Source organism: Lynx rufus, unplaced genomic scaffold (genome assembly GCF_022079265.1).
Source record: "Lynx rufus isolate CCGP_SWC_20201006 ecotype Redwood Valley unplaced genomic scaffold, mLynRuf1.p SCAF_29, whole genome shotgun sequence".
NCBI classification, from domain to species: Eukaryota; Metazoa; Chordata; class Mammalia; order Carnivora; family Felidae; genus Lynx; species Lynx rufus.
Genome location: NW_025814844.1, coordinates 5,577,571 through 5,600,291, shown reverse-complemented (window position 1 = coordinate 5,600,291; position 22,721 = coordinate 5,577,571). Strand labels below are relative to the sequence as shown.

Below are 22,721 nucleotides of genomic sequence, written 5' to 3'. Positions count from 1 at the left end.
GAATAGGTGGTGAATTTTTCTGTCACATGCCTAACAATCATCTTGGTACGAATTATCAGCATTTTGCACGATTATGGAGAAACAGATACCAGTTTAATGCATTTTTTAAATACCTTTGTATCTTACTTAAAAATTTTGTTTTAGGGGCACCTGGGTGGTTCAGTCGGTTGAGCGTCCAGCCTTCGGCTCAGGTCATGATCTCGAGGTTCGTGAGTTCAAGCCCCACATCCAGACTTGATTGCTGTTAGCCTGTCAGCGCGAGCCCGCTTCCGATCCTCTGTCCCCCTCTCTCTGCCCCTCCTCTGCTTGCATTCTCCCAAAAATAAATCAATATTAAAAATTTTTTTTGTTTGATATGATTGTCAATATATGAAAGTGCTTTTATAATGGTGTAACGAATTCTACAGTAGCTCTTCTGTTGCATTGGTTTAATGAAAAAGAGGTAGGTATTTTCAAATTATGTTGAAACCCTGGCAGTAATTTGACACAGAATTCAGATTTGAAATTTGATGTTAACATATGAGAGGCTATTTTTTTTGTCCTTAAATTTTTTACTATTATGAAATTTCTTCCTTTGTAGTATACATTTTGTTTTTCCTATTTACTAGTAGTTTTGGAGAAAAGTTGGAAGAAGGAAATTTAGAAAATGCTAAAATAAATTGTGAACATATTCTTCCTACTAATAATCCGAGAAAGGAAAATAGAGCAAAACCGTTGTGTTGAAGGTGGCCCGTCACAATATCATGCCAATAAAGAAAATTAAGCTTTCTGAGGACCCCAGGAACCTGTGGTGTGTCAGCCAGAGCATCTTTGAATAGCACGTTACTAAGAAGTACAAATGAGGATAGAGAGCACTTTTGCTCTTGGCAGATACTTGGCACATTTTTAGGTGTTTCGCATCAGCTCCTATTTCACAGTGGCTGCATCAGATCCCTGAGGTGATTTCCCCCCTTTCCTGGGCCATGGATGACGTCTTACTACTCCATTCCTTAAAAGCTTTCAAGTAGCTCTTGATTGCCCACTGGATAAAAGTCTGATTTTTTTTTTTTTTTTTTAGTGTGGCATTTCAGCCCTTCCATTTTGTGCTGTCTTCTCTTGTAACACCTGCTCATCTGCACACATCCATACTTTCTTGCCTGAGAAAGAAAAACCCTCCTCATATCCAAGCTTGTTTGTTCTGCTGTTTTTGTTGATTAAGGTAAAATCCCTCATGACTCACGCTTAGACCATGTTCCCTCAGATATTTTCCCTCTCATGTTTTCAACCACTGGGTTCTTCTTTTAAACATACAAATACACTTAATTTTTTCATTTTAAAAAGAAGCAAACAAAATACTTCTTTGACTCCCAACTCCTTCTGGTACATGTCCCTCCCTGTCCCTCATTTCCTTTGCAGTCAAACTTCTTGGAAAAATAGTCCATGTTCATTCACTATCTGTCCTGTATCTCACCTCCTGTTCACTGTTAATACTACTCTCTCCTCACTGCTTATTGATTGCCAGCCACATTGATCATTTCCAATTTTCATCTCTCTTTGGCACTTGACATTATCGGCATTTCCACTTTTTAAACAATTGTTTTCACTTCCATATACTTCTAATTTTCTAATTTGCTCCCTTTATTGTCTCATTTGTGGGCTTTTTAAATGCTAATGTTTCTGAGGTTCTGATTTGTTTTTTGTTTTATCTCTGTAAACTTTCCTTGTTCAGTCTCATTGTTTTGATGGCTTCTCTTTCTTTTCCTTGCTCTCTTTGCACATGTTGGTACACACTCAAATTTGTATTTTTTTTTTTTAATGTTTATTTGTTTAATTTTGAGAGAGAGAGCGCACAAGCCAGGAAAATGGCAGAGAGAGAGAAGGAGGCAGAGAATCCAAAGCAGGCTCCAGGCTCTGAGCTGTCAGCACAGAAGCCAGACAGGGGGCTCGAACTCATGAACCCTGAGATCATGACCTGAGCTGAAGTTGGGTGCTTAACCGACTGAGCCACCCAGGTGTCCCTCAAATTTGTATTTTAATTGGGACTTTGTTGTCAGTTTTAGAATTACTTAGTGACTATCCGGATTTGAGTTGTAACTCAGACACTTCAAACTCAGCATATCCCAAACAGGTGTTTTTTTTTGTTTTTTGTTTTTTGTTTTTTTACAACCCAAGCCTGTGCGTCTTCCCATCTTTTTAATATTTTGGTGGCATTGTGATTACTCATACAGAAATACTCTGTATGTCTACTAATTAAAATCTGTATTTCTACATCCCAGGGATAATTCTTGAATCTGTACCGTTTAATGAAGCTTTATTTTTAAATTCACTTATTTTAATTTGTTTATACAATAAAGATTTGACTTTCTGCTCTATGTAGTAAGTGTTGAATAAGTGTTAGAATTACAGTTTGAGTAAAATACAATCTTTGTTTTCATGAGGCAGTTCTAATGGGAGAGATAGACACTAATTGCCTAATTAGAAGAAGGAAATGTAACTATGAAGAGGAGTGTAGTGCTATAAAAATGTAAAAAATGGGGGCGTGTGGGTGGCTCAGCCAGTTAAGCGTCTGCCTTCGGCTCAGGTCATGATCTCACAATTCATGGGTTCGAGCCCTGCATTGGGCTCTATGCTGACAGCTCAGAGCTTGGAGCCTGCTTTGGATTCTGTGTCTCCATCTCTCTCTGCCCCTCCCCTGCTTGGGCGCTGCCTCTCTCTCTCAAAAGTGAATAAACATTAAAAAAAAAATTAAAAAAAAGTAAAATATCTTCCTGGTCAGGGAAGACACAATTGGATTAAGATTTTCTAATATGAGTAGAAGCTATTAACCTAGGTGAAAAAGAAAGAAAAATACAGTAGAAGCAGCATGTGTTTACAAAGATCCTGTGGCAGGAGGGAACATGAAGCGTTTACTGTTACTTAACCTGTTAAAGTAATATCTCATGTTATTTACAAGCCTGAGTCAGTGTAACAGTAGTGGAGACAGCCAAGGTGAGTGTGGTGCTGGTTTGTAGGTTGACTAAAGAGTTTTGGTTTTATCCTAGCCCACTGAGAGATTTAAGCGGGTGGAATGGTAGAAATAGAGGGAATGGAGTGATAATCACATTTGTATTTAAAAAAAGCCATAATTCTGGGGGTGCCTGGGTGGCTCAGTTGGTTAAATGTCCATGGTTTAGGCTCAGGTCATGATCTCACAGTTTCATGGGTTCCATGCTGACAGTGCTGAGCCTGCTGGGGATTCTCTGTCTTCTCTCTCTGTTCCTCCCCCATTCACACGGTCTCTGCTTCTGTCTAAATAAATAAATAAATAAACTTAAAAAAACATAATTCTGGTAACGTAAAGTAGTATTAGAAGGGAGATAGAGATGAATTAGTTTCCTCAGTCCAGGCAAGAGGTGACTACTTGATTTGAGGGACTGGTATTAGAGATGGTGAAAAGTTCAGGAGGATCAAGCCAGTGAAACTTGGTGGTCTATTAGATATGCCCACAGAGAGTACAGGTATCTTGGCCGTCTCTGAGATTCCTTGCTTATGTAACTGGAGGAATGGTGGTGCTGTGTGCTGAGCTAAAAAAGGAAACACTGGAGGGGCGCCTGGGTGGCTCAGTCGGTTAAGGGTCTGACTTTGGCTCAGGTCATGATCTCACAGTCCATGAGTTCGAACCCCACGTTGGGCTCTGTGCCAACAGGTCAGAGCCTGGAGCCTGCTTCAGATTCTGTGTCTCCCTCTCTCTCCCTCTGCCCCTCCCCTGCTCACGATCTGTCTTTGTCTCTCAAAAATAAATATTTTAGGGGCGCCTGGGTGGCGCAGTCGGTTAAGCGTCCGACTTCAGCCAGGTCACGATCTCGCGGTCCGTGAGTTCGAGCCCCGCGTCGGGCTCTGGGCTGATGGCTCAGAGCCTGGAGCCTGCTTCCGATTCTGTGTCTCCCTCTTTCTCTGCCCCTCCCCCGTTCATGCTCTGTCTCTCTCTGTCCCAAAAATAAATAAAACGTTGAAAAAAAAATTAAAAAAAAAATAAGTAAATAAATATTTTAAAAAAATTAAAAAAAAACAGTGGATATTTGAATGAGGACCACATGCATTTTACTTGGGGTTGTGGGAGAGTGGTAGGATGAGGATCCTCATCTCATTAGGTATGTTAGGTGTGTTTAGGACCCTTCAAGATATTAATGAAAAGGTAACTAGTAGGTTTTGGTTATATGGATGTGTTTTTCAGGGAGAAGTCTGGGCTTTGGGGAATTATTTATTTCAGGTGATTATCTCTTGTCTTTTCTCTACTAGTCTGTAAACAGGCCTGCTTTTCTCTAGTGTCTCTCTCTTTAGCCACACTGCTGCTAGAACTACCCTTTGTAAAATGCAAACCTCATATTCTTGCTCCCTTGGTTAATAAAGAACCTGGCATATTTTCCCATTACGTAGATGAAAAAGTCCAGAATCCACTGCCTGCCACCCCATTTCTCTTCTACACATAGCTTTAGGTTTTATGAAACCATTTTCCCAAACACTTTAAGCTGTTGCAAGACTTTGCACATGCTCTGTCCAGAATATTATTCTCCCTCATATCTGTCAAGGAGTCTCCAAGAATCTCTTCCTTTTGTGAAGTCTTGGATTCTTGCAGTCCAAGTTGGTCACTGCTTTCTTCAGGCCACTATTGAAGCCTGTGCTTATCTGTGATAATCAGCACTTACATACTACATAACACAGTATTTATATTTACGTATTTTTTCTCTCCCAAACTTTAGGTTAACTACTTGAGGATATATTTATTTCTTTTATTTTTACATCCATGGTAACAGGATCTGGCATGGGTGATTGCCCAATAAAGTTGATGTATTGATAGGACTCCAGTGGTTTCTCCTATAATTCCCATGTTTTTCGTCTTGGATCTTTTTTCTGTAGGGTTTTTCATCTGCCTTTGCAGGTAGTTGTGGTTTTAAAATTTTTTAGTTTCGGGAAAGGGATAATAGGGTATTTTGTTAAAAGCTGACTAACCATAGATTTTTTTTTCTTTTTTGTGCTTCACCTTTTTCATTTGTGGAGTGACAGGCAGGATTAGGTGATTTCCTGGGTGTTCTGGCCCTAAGGATTTTGAGTATGTGTGACATCTGAGAACAAAAAGAAAACACGATTTTTCAGTAAAGTAGACAAATAATATACAGTAAAACATTGGTTTGTGAGCGTAATTTGTTCCGGAAACCTGCTGTAATTCAAAGCTCTCGTATATCAAAGCAAATTTAACCATTGGCTCAGTTGTGATCATGTGATGTTCGGCATCATGTACTACTCGTATCGCAATGTATCACTCATTTATCAAGTTGAAATTTATTGAAAATGTTTGCTTGTCTTGCGGAACACTTGCAGACCGAGTTACCCACAATCCAGGGTTTTATAGTGTAAGGAATTGGGAAAACTTGCGTTATACTTCAGAGTTTAATGTTTTCTGATTGTCAGTATTGGTAATTTTCTTATTGGTTTACTGCATTAGTTACCTTTTATTAATTTTATATTTTAGACTGAAAGCGAGCAGGGGAGGGGTAAAGGGAGAGAGAGAATCTTCACGCAGGCTCCACATCCAGTACAGAGGCCCAGTGTGGAACCTGTGGGGCTTGATCTCACTACATTCAGATCATGACCTGAGCTGAAATCTAGTCAGATGCATAATGGACTGAGCCACCCAGGTGCCCCTGTATTAGTTACCTTTTAATTTCCTTTAAGTAAGTCCTTCCTTTACCATGCAGAGATGTTCTGTGAAGAGAGTTTAGTAAGCACCCTTTTATTTTTTTAGACGCACTTCCTGATCTTTTTCTTGTGCTTTTGTATCTTAAACTTGATAGATTCATTGAAGTCTTATCTGCCTTTCAGAGGAGAAAGTGGTTAATACAGGATGGATCCTCAACCTTAAAAAGTTGTTTTAGAAGAAAATTAAATGTAAGAAGGGAGTTGTTGTATGCAAATCCTTGTTTATTATAACTGAAATGGGACACAGATTACTAGATAAAAAGTTTAAAACTTCTTATGAAAGCTTTCAAACATTCATAAAAGCATAATGAACTTTTGTATACTTAAATTTCATATACTTAAGTTTAATGATTATTAGCATTTTATATTTGTTTAGTTTTTGTTTGCTGTGTATTTTTTTTGTTTGTTTATTTTCGAGAGAGAGGGAGAGAGAGACAAATTGTGAGTGGCAGAGGGACAGAGAGAGGGAGACATAGGATCCAAAGCAGGCTCCAGGCTCTGAGGTGTCAGCACAGAGCCCTAGGTGGGGCTCGAACTCACGAACTGTGAGATCATTACCTGAGCCGAAGTTGGACGCTTAACCTACTGAGCCACCCAGGCGCCCCAGCTGCTGTATAGATTCTGGATAACGACATTTCAAACCTAAATACTTGAGTTTGCTTTTCTAATAAACAGACATTTTCTTTACATAGTTGTGATGTCATTATCTTAAAACCAAAAATAATTATTTAACATCATCTAATATTTAACCTGTTGAAGATTTCTCCCAATTGTATGTACTTCTATTTTTTATTTTTTAAAGTTTATTTATTTTGAGAGAGAGAAAGCGAGCAGGGTACGGACAGAAAGAGGGAGAGAAAGAGAATCCTAAGCAGGCTCTGCGCTGTCAATGTATAGTCTGAAGTAGGCTCAAACTCAGGAATGGTGAGATCATGACCTCAGCTGATAAGCTTAAGTGTCTGAGCCACCCGGTCTCCCCTGTATGTCTGTTTTTTAGCTGGTTTGTTCAGCTTACGCATTGCATTTGTTTGTCGTGTATCCGAGTCTTAATTTTAAACACTGCTTCCCCCACTTTTTTTTTTTTTTTAATCATACTCTTGTTGAGAAGATCAGGTGGTTGAATTGTCAAATAGTCTAGGTATGTGTGGGATGTCTTTCCTGTAAATTTGGATTTAGATTTGAGGGCTTGATTAGATTTAGGTCAGTATTTGGTGGTAAAAATAATTCATGGATGGAATTGTGTCACATCAGTGGTAGACAGTGTCTGGTTTTCCCAGTTTTAGTGATGTTGATTGGTGGTAAGAGCCTTACTTCCGCATTAAAAAGTTGCATAAATATGAGTCTGTTTATGGTAATATGTGCAAGAAAAAAGATTGGAAAGAAAATGTTAACAAGTCATTGGCTCTACTTTAGGATGTGAGTGTCTTTTGTATTTTTACTTTTCTGTTTTCCAGGACTTCTACAGTGAACTCTTTTTTTTATAAGAGAGAAAAACTTAAAATTGTTTTGTTACTAGATAGCTTCGGAAGATGAGATCAGAAGGTTTTCATTTGTCCTTCCTGTATTATTTTGTTTAATTTTAATTAATATTTTAAGTGTTAACAGTCTGAGGTCTTAATTTTTTTTAATAATAGGGCAAGTTATAGAAAGGTAAATAGAAAACAAGTCCAATGTTTGCAACCTTCCAGTAACAGATCACAAATCAAGGTATATAAAGACAAATAGAAAACCATGATTATCTCAAAGTAGATCTTATTTATATATCTAAATCTAATTTGTAAATCATAACTATATAAATGTGTCATTTCTTTGAGCTCTTGCTATTGGCATCAATTGATGGTCTCTTGTAAGAAGTATGACAAGTTTGTTTGGGGGTATTTACTTCTCTGAGAATGGCTTCTGTTTATAGATTCTGTTAAAGAGCCAGGTGGCTCTAAGCAGCAGATAGATTTTTAGGATCCCTCTTCCCCCAGTGTTGATTGTTTCATGGTGAGCACCTAACCCAGGGCCAGCCAATACATATGCTGATGACTGATCAGTCGAAATTTTGATGCCGCCCCTTTAAACACACTTAGTTTAGATGCTAGGCTTTAGGTCTTTAAAGCAGGCTGATTTGTGCCACGTTTAAGCAGAAGCAACTCCGTTGAGAGAGAAGAGGGAGAGAAAAGCAGGCCAGAGATCTTGAAGTCCCAGGAACCAGTTTCTCTTGAATGCAGCCTCTTCTTTTGAGGCCAGCTATACTTCATTTCCTGTGTCCTAGAGACTCTTTATATCTTTATAATAAACTCTTAAGTGTGATTTTTGTTCTTCATAATAAATTCATTGATTAAACAAGATTGGACTTCATAATTTGTGAAAATATGTTCAACTTAATGATTGTCCACATACTTCACTTTATGAAAATAATCTAAAACCAGTGTCTTAAATTTTTATGGGAAAAAGATTCACATAGATGTTTTTGAAGACTTGTCATTAATATGACATAGTTTGCCTGGTTGCTTTTCACTGGCATTTGGAATGTTCTTATAACTAGAGTAATCGTGAACATTTTGTACTGTTTTCAGAATTCAGGTTTAAATGAATTAGTGTAGTTAATGTGTATTTTAGCTTTTTAAGGGTGTGATTAAATTCAGTTGCCATTTTTACAAATAGATATTAACTAAAAAAGAACATGAGAGGACTTTAAAATACTTAGCTTGCAATACAATTTGTTAGGTTTCTTATGGGCCTGCATTTTTACAGCTTTTATTTTGTAGCTCTGTGCTTCCATACATATCCGTGCACATACATATATCCATTTATATATATATTTACTTTAGTACTTGGATAATCTGACATGAATTGGAGTGACTACCATACTTTTAAAGGTATAGGGTATCTTTGTTTCCTGTTTAGTTGTTTTCTCTATGAAAAAAATTACCTTTATAACTTATCAGGGAAGATGAATCACTTGGTCTTGTTTGCTGAGTACTTTTCCCACTGCCAAAAACTTCAATAACAGTGAGATCCTCAGATGTGTTTTTCTGGATCTTTTCAGTTTTCCTCCAGCACGTTACAAATAAAAGATTTCATGAACAAATGAAACTAATATGTGTACATGTTTAAAAGTCCCATCTGGTTATAAAATAAGTGCTTAATGTAGAGAATTGAAAAAGGATGGAAAAGTGTAAAGCAAATAAAAATTACTCAATCTTACCACCTAGAAATAATCTCTGTGAACATTTGATGTATTTCTTTTTATATATTTTGTGTGTATAATTCTGCATACTTATATTCTGTATTTTTGTTAATACTACCATTTCTCATAGTACAAATATTTTCAAGAATTTTAGATCTGTAAATGGTGCTAAAAACATTTATTTTAATTTCTCTCCAAATATGCATTTTCCTTTTATTTCCTACCATCTTATCTAGACTTTAAAAACTTTTCTAAACTCTTCAGATAGGGAGCACTTCTATTTTAATAAAGATGTTAAATTAAGTAGCGTGCATCCTTTATGTTTGGCCGTGAATAGAGATGTTCTCTTTCAAATAATTTAGGTGTGTGTGCATCTTTTCTTTAGTAGATGGTTACACAGTGGAAGGACATAATTTGTATAAAGTTACAAATCAGAAGGATACTTCATTTCTGTGAAAAGATAATTTATTGTTTATGCTCTCCTTCCTGTTTTCAAGACACTGGGATTGTTAAAGTCAGAGTGAACAGCCTATGCATCAAAAGGTCTGAAAAAACACTTCTAAAATGTTTACAATAACTTTATGCAAAATGTTAATAAGGCTGTGAGAATTTAGGATTGAATTATCTGCCATTTTACCATGGAGTAGAAGATAGGCAGTAGGTGAAGTTGATCATAATGTCACTTTATTTTTTTTTTTAAGTTTTAATTTTGAGAGAGAGAGAGTGCATGAGCAGGGGAAGGGCAGAGAGAGTGGGAGACACAGAATCCGAAGCGGGCTCCAGGCTCTGAGCTGTCAGAGCCTGATGCAGGGCTTGAACTCATGAACCGTGAGATCATGATCTGAGCTGAAGTCGGATGCTTAACCAACTGAGCCACCCTGGCGCCCCCGTAATGTTACATAATTTTAAAGCCCAGGGAGCCTTGGAAGGTCATTCTGTCTACTAATGACCCCTGTCTACTGCAGGGGTTAGACTGTCCTGGAGAAGTCAAGTGATTTGGTTGGGGTCAATCACCTGGTTAATAGTTTTAGCTCTTAAGCCTCAAAATCAGTGTACTGTGTTACAGTTTTTATGAAAGTCATAGTACACCATTGATGACAGGAACTAGCCCCTCCCTCTCCAAAAGGCTTCCAAAGGAACAAAGAAAATAGATGTTTTGACTTTTTACTTAGGTGCTTTTCCATGTGAAGGTAATGAGTGAGTATTTAACTGTGTGATCAGAACACTACTACATTATTTGAAAGTGGTAGAGGAGAAATAAGACATGGTTCCTGCTTATTGATGAATTCTTTTAACTATGATTTTAAGACCCTAGAATGGGAACATTGATTTTTTCTTTTTGAATGGCTACACACTTCTGTACTCAGTGTATTTTGGAGATTTTTTTGTGATGCACTCTCATCATGTATTCATGATACATTATTAATGTCAGGATCCATATTTTTATAATTAATGTTAGTGAAATTTTATAACAAAATATGTTTAGTGTTTTTAAAACCTTCTTGAATAGCATTGACTCATTTTGTTTTCCAGAAAGTAGTACTCTGTTTATTTGGACAAAAATATTTGTACAATATAGTATTTATTCACTACCCTCTATGCCAGGGATTTTTACAGCTGCTGGGAATATGGTAGAGAACAGAACAAAGACCCAGTCTTTGTGGACCCCACATTCAAGTCTGAGATTTCAATGTGTTTGAAAAAAAATATAGAAAATGAAATAAATTAAGGTGACTTCATTTTTAAAAATTCTAAAGAAAATGTTATAGGGCTTTCTTGGATGTAAAACACAGGATATTTTCTCAGTGTTTATGATACTTCAGGAAATACTCAGTTGTTGACCTGTATATGGGACCAGGGGAAATATATCCATTTAAAAATCATTATCATATATTAATGATTTGACTGCAGTTTCATGCTTTATTGCTGCAGAAATCTGCCTGGAATGCTTATGAATTAGGGAAGCGATTGTAGCTAGGTAGTTTGCATAAAATACATATAGAATTTATGAGAGTTCAGGCTCTGGAGTCAGACCAGGTTTGACGATCAACTTCCACTGCTTTGTAGTTTATGACAGGTGTTTTAACTTGTTGCAGGCAAGTTATCTGTAAAATGGGGATAATAAAGTGTCTTGTTAAAGCCTGTGAGGGACATAATTCATGCAAAGTTCTTGATACAGGGTGAAGGCTCAATAAAGGCTAGCTGTTATAAAAATTTTTTTGTTGTTAACACTATTTTTACTGTTACTACTGCCATGCTACTATTACTGTGCAAATTCTTAATTGATATTCTGTATACTATACTGTATCTACTTCACATACATAATTTAGTATGACAGGTATTCAGTGTCATCTTCATGTAACTGGAAAACTGTTTAATCAGTGATATAGCTATTAATTTGCTAAAACCTGTGGAAACATTGAATAAAGTGTAGTCATCACCTGCTTTGCTGCAGCAGAATTATTTATGTGTTTGAGCTGAGCATCCAGCTTTCCTTATTAGAATTTTTACCTATTCTGTTTCAATAAAGGAAGGATGAAGGAGTAAAAATGTAATGGTCAACATAAATGACTTATGAAGACCTAGAGTCGTAGCATTTGAAACAGAACATACATATTTCTGACATTTTTGTCATTGTTGTATGTTGATGAAAAAGAATTCATGTGACTGTCCCAACGATACTTCCAGTGTGTATTTACTTAACAAATAATATTGAACAGCTACTATGACTTAAGGTCTGTGTTAATTACTTCAGTTCATTCAAGGAGGAAGTGAATGTTTCTTTTTAGGGGAGCTTGTAGTTTTGTTGGATAAGACATGTATATAAAAAAGTAAGTGAGAAGTGCCATTGAGAGGTATAGACTATGTATTGTGTGAATTGTATGGTCAGTCATATTTCTCCTCCAAGATTCATGCTTTGGTTCATTGCACTGTCTGTTTTTAATCATACAGAGGCTGCTAACTGAGTCTGTTCCTTATAGCCAAGAACTCAGAAAGATCTTGTCAAGAACTAAAGGGTCTAAAAATTGAGTGTACTACAATTTTATGAATATTGGTAGAAAAGATATATGTGATCCCCGGGTTTAGAGACAAAGGACTTTATTCTTCATGACACTACATACAGCACGAGCTTTATATTTGTGTTAATTTCCTTTGCCTCCTCAAAGGGCAACACACAGGGGTTCAGTTTAGGCAGATGCTGTTCCCATAGTGGTTCTGTGTCATAGCTGAGACTGTCCCTTGAGCGTAGGGAGCCTGAATCTTTCCTAATGGGCTACATGGAAACTTACCTGACCTTTTTTCTTAGAGGAAGACCTATTTTACTAGCCAGTAAGCAAACCTGTTCTCTCCTTAGGAAGGAGAGACATTGTTTTCCAAGACTGTTCACTATTTAAAGACATCCTTGAGAAGATAGTCTGGATGAAAGCCCCAGGGCCTCCTATTGGCAAAACATGTAGAAATGCTAGAGGCCAGTAGAGACTTCTCTCCTAATAGGCCTCTGAGTAGGTCATCTAAGTGGAAGTCACACAATAAATTTCATGTATTGGAAAAAAAAAATAAATGGAAGTCACAGAGTTCATGAATTAATGTTCATGTATGTTGCCTGCTTATTTTAAGCTTCATCTCAGAGGCATTTCTTTCCTTTTTCTTCTCTCTCTCTCTCTTTTTTAATGCTTTTATTTATTTTTGAGAGAGGCCGGGAGGGAGTGAGGGAGGGAGAGGGCATGAGCAGGGGAGGGGCAGAGAGAAGGAGACAACAGAATCTGAAGCAGGCTTCAGGCTCTGAGCTGTCAGCACAGAGCCTGATGCGGGGCTTGAACTCGTGAACTGCAAGATCATGGCCTGAGCTGAGTTGAATGCTTAACCAACTGAGCCACCCAGGTGCCCCTCAGAGGCCTTTTCTGTTTCTAAAATGCTCTATGCTCTGTACTACTGCTTATCATGAATTAAAATTTGACTCTTTTCAGAGTAAGCAAATAGTGAACTCAAATTGATACGCATATTGAGATGTTTAGTAGAAGTGAGTGTACTGATGTCTTCAGCTTATTTTGAAATGCATTAAAAATAAGATGGATGGGCAGAGAGATGAAATAGATAAGTCTTAAAGTAAATACAGCAAAATGTTAATTGTAGAATCTAGGTAATGGATATATGATTGTTTACAATGATTTCAATTTCTTTGTATGAAAATTTTCAATACAATGTTGGGGAAAAAGCCAACTGTTCTCTTCCACAACTCAGTTTTCTTCGCACCTAAACTCATCTTGACATTTCAAGAAAACTTCAATGGCAGTTCGTATCAAAATGTGGATGGGTGACAACATTTTAAAAAATTGTTTAGTCAGAGTGGTTGTACTTTTTTAAGCTTATTGGGGTTCCTTTTAAGATTGTGGGTTTGGAGAATAAGGGTCCCACTATTTAGAAGGAAATCATTGCTCTGAATGCTAGCATTTTAGGTATACTGAGTATAAAGGGTATTTCATGCTGGAAAAATATTTTTAGGTAAAGGAGGCAGGCCATTCCCACTTGGGACCTCCTTCTGGATGAGGTGACTTCAACTTGTGCTACATTTTTGAGATTTTAGCTTCCAGGTTTTTACAAATTTATGTTCAGAGTTTTTTTTACATAGAGACAATATTTGTGTGTGTTACATTTCTGATTTTTAGAATTTGTTTCTGGGTATAGGATTTTGGCTATAACAAAATAACAGTTGTAGTTGGAATAACAGTTGTAAGTAATAACAATTGTAGTTGGAATTAGAATACTTGGTGACAGAAAATGTGGTGGCTGCTTAAAAGTGAGACTAAAGGAGGAGACAACCCATGTAATTGTAAAAGGTAAGGTTATTTTAACTGTAGGTTTTTTTTTTTCCAGTTGATGAGTACACATAAATGTAAACTATTTTGTGTAATTTTCTTGTTTTATATGGAATATAAATAGTGAAATTTACATATAAACTAAAATTTCATCTCTAACATAGGATGTATGTATGGTAGCTGTGATTGGTGACTAGTATACTATGAGGTCATCTTAAAATGGACGCTTTCATCAATATCACTCATCATCAGGGAAATACAAATCAAAACCACAACGAGATACCACCTTACACCTGTCAGAATGGCTAACATTAAGAACTCAGGCAACAACAGATGTTGGCGAGGATGTGAGAAAGAGGATCTCTTCTGCATTGTTGGTGGGAATGCAAGCTGGTGCAGCCACCCTGGAAAACAGTATGGAGGTTCCTCAAAAAACTGAAAATAGAACTACCCTACGACCCAGCAATTGCACTACTAGGCATTTATCCACGGGATACAGGTGTGCTGTTTCAAAGGGACACATGCACCCCCATGTTTATAGCAGCACTATCAACAATAGCCAAAGTATGGAAAGAGCCCAAATGTCCATCGATGGATGAATGGATAAAGAAAATGTGGTATATATACAATGGAGTATTACTCAGCAATCAAAAAGAATGAAATATAACTGGAGGGTATTATGCTAAGTGAAATTAGAGAAAGACAAAAATCATATGACTTCACTCATATGAGGACTTTAAGAGACAAAACAGATGAACATAAGGGAAGGGACACAAAAATAATATAAAAATAAGGAGGGGGACAAAACAGAAGAGACTCATAAATATGGAGGGTTGCTGGAGGGGTTGTGGGAGGGGGGATGGGCTAAATGGGTAAGGGGCATTAAGGAATCTATTCCTGAAATCACTGTTGCACCATATGCTAACTAATTTGGATGTAAATTTTAAAAAATAAAAAATAAAAAAAAATGGACGCTTTTAGTAATTGTTTGTAAATGTTAAACTAAGCAGTTACGTTAGACACCTAACAGGATTTTCCTCAATACAGGGATTTTTAGTAGTCCTCAAAACATGAATATTGGTTTTTAAATAAATTGCTTCAGATGTTCACTTTCTCATCCAAACTGCTTTTCACTGTTGTTTTCAGGTTTGTTTTTTTTTTATAGGTTACATCAAGGATCAGCTTTTCTAAAAAAAATTGTTTTGCATAAATGAAAAATATGTATGGTTTGTAGAATTGTCAAAAAGTGAATACCCATGTAATCACTGCCTAAGACAAGAACTAGAACTTGGCTGTTATTATAAAAACCTTCCTTGTACCCAATCCCAGTTACTATCTCTTTCTCTGCAAAGTTGATCCCTATCCTGACTTTAAGGTAATTCCTTTCCTTCCTTCCTTCCTTCCTTCCTTCCTTCCTTCCTTCCTTCCTTCCTTCCTTCCAGTAAGCACACAAACTGTGCATGCAAGCGGGGGAGGTGCAGGGGGAAGGGGAGGTGGGAGAGAGAGAGAGGGAGAGAAAGAATCTTAAGCAGGCTCCACGCCTAGCTTGGAGCCCGGAGGTAGGGCTCCATCTCACCACTGTGAGATCATGACCTGAGCCGAATCAAGAGTTGGACACTTAACTGACTGAGCCACCCAGGTGCTTCTACTTGTTTTTCTTTTCTTTCCTTTTTCTTTCTCTTTTCTTTTGATGTTTTGTCTATTTTTGAGAGTGAGAACACAGGTGGGGGAGGGACAGAGGAGCGGGGAACAGAATATCTGAAGCGGGTTCTGCACTGACAGCAGCAAGCCTGGAAGTGGGACTTGAACTCACAAACTGAGATCATGATCTGAACTGATGTCCGACGCTCAACCACCTGAGCCACCTAGGTGCCCCTACTTATTTTTCTTACTGGTTTAACCACTTAAGCATTGCAGAGGATAAGTTTTCAGTCAGTCAAGCAGATTACTGAGGTGATGCAGTGGTTTTTAACCCTGTTGGACATAGTACCCCATTTGTATATTTTATATTCTTTAATACTTGCTTTACTATCTCAAAATGAAATTCATATATAAAATTACCTACCAGCATAAAAATGAAAGTTTTAAAGTTTTTTTTTTTTTTTTAAATGTTTATTTTTTTGAGAGAGTGTGAGCGGGAGAGGGATAGAGACAGGTGGGGACAGAGGATCTGAAGCAGGCTCCATGCTGACGGCAGCAAGCTTGAGGCGGGCTGGAACCTGTAAGCGGTGAGGTCATGACCCGACCTTAAGTCGGATGCTTAGCCATCTGAGCCATTCAGGTGCCCCCAAATTAAAATTTTAATATAATACCCTAACTATACCCTAAAAGAGAATTAAAAAAATAAATTTATAATGAAATATGCCTTTTAGTGTAAATGTTTGGGCATGACTATAACAAAAGACGTAGTGAACTAGCCAGGTGCTTGTAACCTTCCTAGTAACAAGTAAGATTGGATTTAAGAGAATTCAACAGTTACCTGAATTGGACTGACTGGTTTTCTTTAACATTTTGAAATAAGGGCAAAATAAGAAAATTTGTGGATAGGGATAGAATCGGGTATGTCACCTACAAATGTCTCCTGACTGATAACAAGTGTGTTGTGGTGATTCAAGTATCATGAGTGGTATTACTGTTGGTAGAATAATTTTCTGTGATGGTAAATGTAACCTTTTCAAGAAGAAGGAGAACAAATTTTTCCTTTTTTACACAATAGATCTATTTCTGGAAAAGAGATTTTTTTCCAATATGAATTTGAAGGCGTATTTGATAATTTGAAGGAATATATGATAATTTGGTCGGATGAGGGCATGATATACTTCATTGTATGGGACTGCCCAGGCATTGCAGAATGTCTAAGATCTTCATTCCTCTTCTCCCCCCACCAGTAGCACCACCCACCCAGTCCTGATGTTAGACAAAAATACCCGTGAGGAGAATCACCCTTGGATTTAGGATTTGGTTGTAGTGCTTACAATAAATTATGTAACTTTCCCTCTATTTTTGAGGGTCTGTAAGGGTGGATTTCATCAGGTCTTTCTAACCTGTAGGCTTAGGGATCTATGATATACCCCAGCACCCCCCACCCACCCTAATCTTCCTGTCTCACCCATATTCCCCCCCAAAAATTCCATGTAAAATTTTTGTGAACATTTCACTCACGTGTTATTTTCTGGGGTAGTATATAGGTTTCATCACATTCTTAAAGGGTTCTGTGACCCACAAAAGTGGACCTGATGTTTCTTTCCAAGACCTCTTATAACAGTTAAATGTGGTCATTCTTATGCTAACATTCATCAGTAACTGCCGATTTTCCATTTTAACCGGGGAAAATGGGCTCAGACTCTGAACTATCTGCAGGGAGTTATTTCTACTGGGAGAGCACTGTTAAGATGCTTGGTTATAGGGACACAGTGGAGCAGAAAATTTCAAATTCATATGTTAGGTGGGCTTATTTGTTTGTAAGGTAATTTCACATTTTACTCATACGGTTATTAACATGTCCAGTTAAGAACTTTGTTTTAAGTTGGTGGGCTTTTTTCTTTTTGGTGGGCTGTTATCTTCATCTTTAGACAGTTTGCATATAAATTTTCAGTATTATTTCAGAGTTTATATGTTGATGAAAATTGATATATGGTCATTTTCTAAATCAGTTTTAAAAGTCAGTTATTTTGGGCACCTGGGTAGCTCTGTTGGTTAAGCGTCTGACTCTTGATTTTAGCTCAGATCATTATCTCACAGTCCTGGGACTGAGCCCACCTCAAGCTCCTTGCTGAGGTGTGGAGCCTGCTTGGGATTCATAGTCATTCATTCATTCATTCATTCATTCATATTCTTTCTCTCTTTCTGTCTCTCCCCCTCTCTCTCCCTCCCTCTCTCCCCGCCCCCTCGTGCGCACACACACACACTCTCAAAAATTAAAAAAGTTATTTTACCTTATTTTGGAAAATTGTTTTCCTCTAAAATTGGGATCATTTAAAAAATCTTACGTATGTTATAAAAGTATAGGATTGTTCAAAATTAAAGTTTTGTGAAAGGTTTCTTTTGTCATGTTACTAATAAATTGTTTTTTTGGCCATGCTTACTACTAATGTTAAAGTCCTACTTGAAATAGTCTTTTAAAAATTTATGTATTCTCAAATATCTGTAGTAACTTCTGAATTTTGAGAATATTAAGAAATGGAATCTATATCTTTAAGACCCCTAGTTTCATCAGTAGTTTAAACTGTGTTGCTAGCCAATGGTATTGTGGGTTCAAGTGCAAAATGGACAGATTGCAATATTCCCCTGTACCTCTCTTTTGCTAGTGTATGGTGGGGTTGTTAAGTAGCTGCTTGTTGAAAAATGCAAGCATTTAGAATTAAAGAATCAAAGGGAGTAAGATAATATACAAATTAAATGATTTATTTGATCATGTAATTAAAGGTAGCCATTTAAAAGATCATACTTCATGTATATATATATTTTTTAAAAAAAGACCTATGTAACTGTTGATTTAAATGACTTTTTCTTTAATTTTTTTTTGTAACTGTTTCTCTGTCTTTATGTTTTCTGCTAACCTTTTCTCATTTCTGTCTCTTCCCTCTTCCTGGTTCTAAGTCTTTGTTAGAAAATATTTTATAACTTAAAACTTCAAGCATAGAATAAGATTATTTCACTCCTTAGTACTTGAAATAAGTACCTTTTAATGGCCTGACTTTGAAGTCTGTTTCTTTTCCTCTAGTTGCTCCTGCACTCTTCCTAGTGCCTCTTTTCATTTGACTGTATTTGTTGTTCCCCATCAAACCTTTGTCTTAGATGGTTTTCCAGTATTCAACTAAATGGGAAACTACCTGGTAGAGCTGAAAATTTCTCATTCTGGGCTCCGAATGATAAAGTTTTAAAAGACATGCTTACTCTTGTTTCCTTAAATAAAGATAGCCTTTGTAATAGTAGTCTTTGATTTCAGCCTTTTTGCTTTTCAAAATATATAACTTAATGGGGCGCCTGGATGGCTCAGTTGGTTGAGCATCCACTCTTGATTTTGGCTCAGGTCATGGTCTCACAGTTTCGTCAGTTCTGGTCCTGTGTTGGGCTCTGCACTACAGCTTAGAGCCTGCTTGGGATTCTCTGTCTTCTCTCTCTGCCCCTCCCCTGCTCGGTCTCTGTCTATTTCTCTAAATAAGTAAGTAAATAAATAAAAACGTTAAAAAATATAACTTAAAACTGATTGCTTTGAAAATGATTTAAAATTGCTTTTGTGTTAGTTATAAGTTATGTGGTTATTGCTTCCTCTTGGGACATACTTTTTAAATTTATCTTCTATGCCCAATGGAAAAAGTATTCATTTTATTGTCTGAATTGATGTACATAATGCCCTACAGTTTTGTTTTTTTTGTTTGTTTGTTTTTTTTGCCAAGGTAAAAAATGGCCACAACCTTTCTTTTACCCCCCCTTTAACAAAATGAGGTTCTAGTAGTTTAGGACTTACTCAGTTTAGGCAGGACTGGATTACCTTTCTGGATTCTTTGTTTTATAATTTCACGTTTGGGTACATCACCAAAACTTAAAACTTTGTATTTAGAGCATTTGACACAGTGCTCATAATAAATACTTAACAAATATGTGAGTGAATGGATGAATGAGTGAATGAATTGAACCTAATTGAGATGTGAAGCAAGAGCACTATTGTCATTGGATGTAGTATCTTCAGATGTACACATTTTTGCAGTTTTCTTGGTAAATGGATTTAAAGACTGGCACTGGTTTGCAGACCACTGGAAAAACCTGATCTTTTTAGTAATGTGGTAAGAGCACACTATGTATAATAAAATTGTGGGCTTACTTCATAAATTACAATGTTTGGAATACTTTTTATTTGATAGAAATAATACATGTTCGTGTAGAAATTTTGTAAAATATAATAAGGGAAGAAGAAGAAAATAAAACTCTTGTAAGTGTAGTACCTGGAAAGAAGTACTGTTAGTGTTTTGATACAGTTAGGCACACAGATTTCATTATATACTTTAAATAAAATTGAGATTGTATACATTGAATTTTGAATTCTGCTTCATATAAGTGTGAGTCCATTTAAATTTTTTTTGTTTTTGTTTTTTAAACCTTACAGGCCCCTTCACAGATGTAGTCACTACAAATCTTAAGTTGCGAAATCCATCCGATAGAAAAGTGTGTTTCAAAGTGAAGACTACAGCACCTCGTCGGTACTGTGTGAGGCCCAACAGTGGAATTATTGACCCAGGGTTGACGGTGACTGTTTCAGGTAGCAAATCATGTTCTGATTTTGAACAGTATTAAATTCTGACATTTTTATGGTTATGTTTAATTTGGTCTTAATTAATAGAGTTTCATCTGGAGGGAGAGAAATTGTTTTTAAGTTATTCTGGCTTGCCTTTAATTATGTTCTCCTGTTACCTTACTATATGCCAGCTGTTTTAACATTTCTCGCCCTTACCTTGTGGCTGGGGGTGTCTGTGGTCAATTTATAAGCAATTATTTTCAGTTTAAAATTTTATATCTTTTATTTCTACAGTTTACTACCACATTCTCTGCTCTATTTTATCTTTGAAATAGTGTATCATTTTTGTGATTGATCCTTCTCTTCAGATCTCTAGCTATTGTTAAATATTGCATGCAGCTGTACAAGTATTATTCAGAATCTTAGAAATGTACAGTGCCTCTTTTTTGCTGGTTGTATCAAATTAGATGAGTGTTTCTGCCTTTTATTGTAAATGCCAAACAGTTTAGTTTCATGACTCCCTTTTGTGTTTACTTGTAATCCAGGGAGTATGCTTGGTTCCTTCTCTGTATGGATTGCTTACTCCTGCTGTGGAGTCTGTGCTGGTGTCATCCTTAATGCCCTCCATAAACTTCCTTTCTTCCATCAGACTTCCCAAGATAGTTGTCCTTAACAGTATTACCTGACATAGCTGAGAAATAGGAAACAAGTATGAGAATGGGGGACCTTAATTATGGGGGACCTTCTTAGGCTTCACATGGAGACCATTTACTCTTCCTTACTAGCAGTAGATTTCGCTTCCCATTATACGTCACGATAACACATGGAACAAGAATACACATGGACCTCCCATCTCTCACCTCAAAATCTCTGGGGGCATGACCCAGCCACGTATATGTTTTTTTTGAAAAAAACAAAAACAAAACATGCTTGTGTGATCCTGATAAGTATTCCTAAGATAATTGTGTCTCAGTTGCCTGGTTTTTACGTCCACAGCAGATTAAAAACACCAAATTATGCAAAGAGTGAGGGCCTATAGCAAGCACATGGAGAGTGCTTAGAAGTAGAACTTGACTGCAAAGGCAGTGAAGGACACACTGCCGAGTTCTTTGTGACACTGAATCCTGTTTCAGTATGTAGACTCAAAGACTCAGAGCTAGGAGTCCTTCTAGAAAAGATGTTTTTAGTGAATCTTATGATGTGGTAGCTGAGGAGGAATGTGTTGGTGTTTGTCCAAGTTGTCAGCTGATGGGAAAGATAGATGGAAAAGAAGATAAAACAATGACTACACTCATTCTGGAAGTTGCTGTCTAAATCTTTAAGCCTTTTAGCTAAATTGGAAGACAGAATTGTTTCTCTCCATGTAGTTTAAAATAGTTTTTTGGTGCTACCAGTTTTATCCTTAGGAATCCATAAAACTATTCAGAATGACTTTTTCTTTGAGGGTTCTAGATTGCTAAAGTTCATTGTATTAATATTTTTAAAGAAAAGTTTGAGTTGCGCAGGCCCAATTACGTGTGGGTTTTTCCCTGTAAAGACAGTATAGTACTATAAATACATTTTCTCTTCTTTTTTATTTTCTTGATAATATTTTCTTTTCTCTAGCTTACTTTATCGTAAGAATACAGTACATAATACATACGGCATACAAAATAAACGTTAATCCATGGTTTATGTTCTTGGCAAGGCTTCTGGTCAACAGTAGACTATTAGTAGTTAAGTTTTTGGGGAGCCAAAAGTTGGATGTGGATTTTCAGCCGTATGGGGGGTTGGCATTCTGAGTCCCTGTGTCGTTCAGGGAACAGCCTGTACTTTTCAAAACACTTTCTCTCACGTAGCCCCTTGTGTTGGGCACTTGTTGTATTAAAAACTCTAGACATACTAGTTACTGTTTCCATGGTGTGCCTTTAGATCTTGTCCACTGAGAATTTAGCTCTTCAATTTTTAGTGTATTGCCTCAAACTGTTCTTCCACTGGCAACTGTTCCTTGATTGACTGACTGTGCTACACACTCATTTCTTTTTTTTCTTTCAATTGATGTATTCATGTATGTATGTGTGTATAGGTGTATATATTTATATTTTTAGGATGATGTAACTCTTACTATATGGTCTGCAATAACTTGGACTATAACTGTCATTAAGTCACAACCATGTTTTTTCAGTTCCTAGTGATGAGCCTACAGTGATTGCTCAGTGAAGGGTATTAATGGACATTCATTGTGCTTTATCTGGATTCTGAGACATCCTGTGCGTTTTTTTTCTGCTATGTATTTGGCCCTTTAAAGATTTTTTTTTAACCATGATGGGAGTTAATGGACTTCTTAGATACACCTTAGAAATAAGATTTTCTTATATGATTGGTGTTTCTCACCATTGTTTAATTGCATTTGTTTTTTTTTTGAAAGTGTTGACACACATATATAGAAGGTATATCTTAGAAGTAATTTACCTGTTAACAGGGGAATACTTTATACAATACCATATACGTATTTTGTGTAACTGTAGATCCATTCTTATAGCCATTTATTAAGTTTATATTACATAATTTGGCATCAGTTATAATCATATGGAACCTCTAAAAATCCTTTAAAAGGCTACTGAAAAGCTTAAGTGCTTAGAAATACTTGAATTTGTAATTAGGACTTAAGAAAAATTCTTGAAATCATGAGAGTATATACCTTTTCCTCGTATACCTTGTTTTTTAGAATCAGATATAAACAGATTGGTAGACTTCCTGAGTAGGTGTTTATTTAAAATCTATTTTTCAAAAATTA

General features: G+C 36.6%; 1 protein-coding gene across 2 annotated transcripts in view; it reads left to right on the top strand.

The window, feature by feature from the left end:
* Positions 1-22,721, top strand: part of VAPA (VAMP associated protein A) — a 44,531-nt gene that overhangs the window by 3,247 nt on the left and 18,563 nt on the right. For both annotated transcript variants that reach the window (XM_047090356.1, XM_047090358.1), the window contains exon 2: positions 19,817-19,969. In XM_047090356.1, the coding sequence (XP_046946312.1) occupies positions 19,817-19,969 (153 nt within the window). The remainder of the gene's footprint in view (positions 1-19,816; positions 19,970-22,721) is intronic.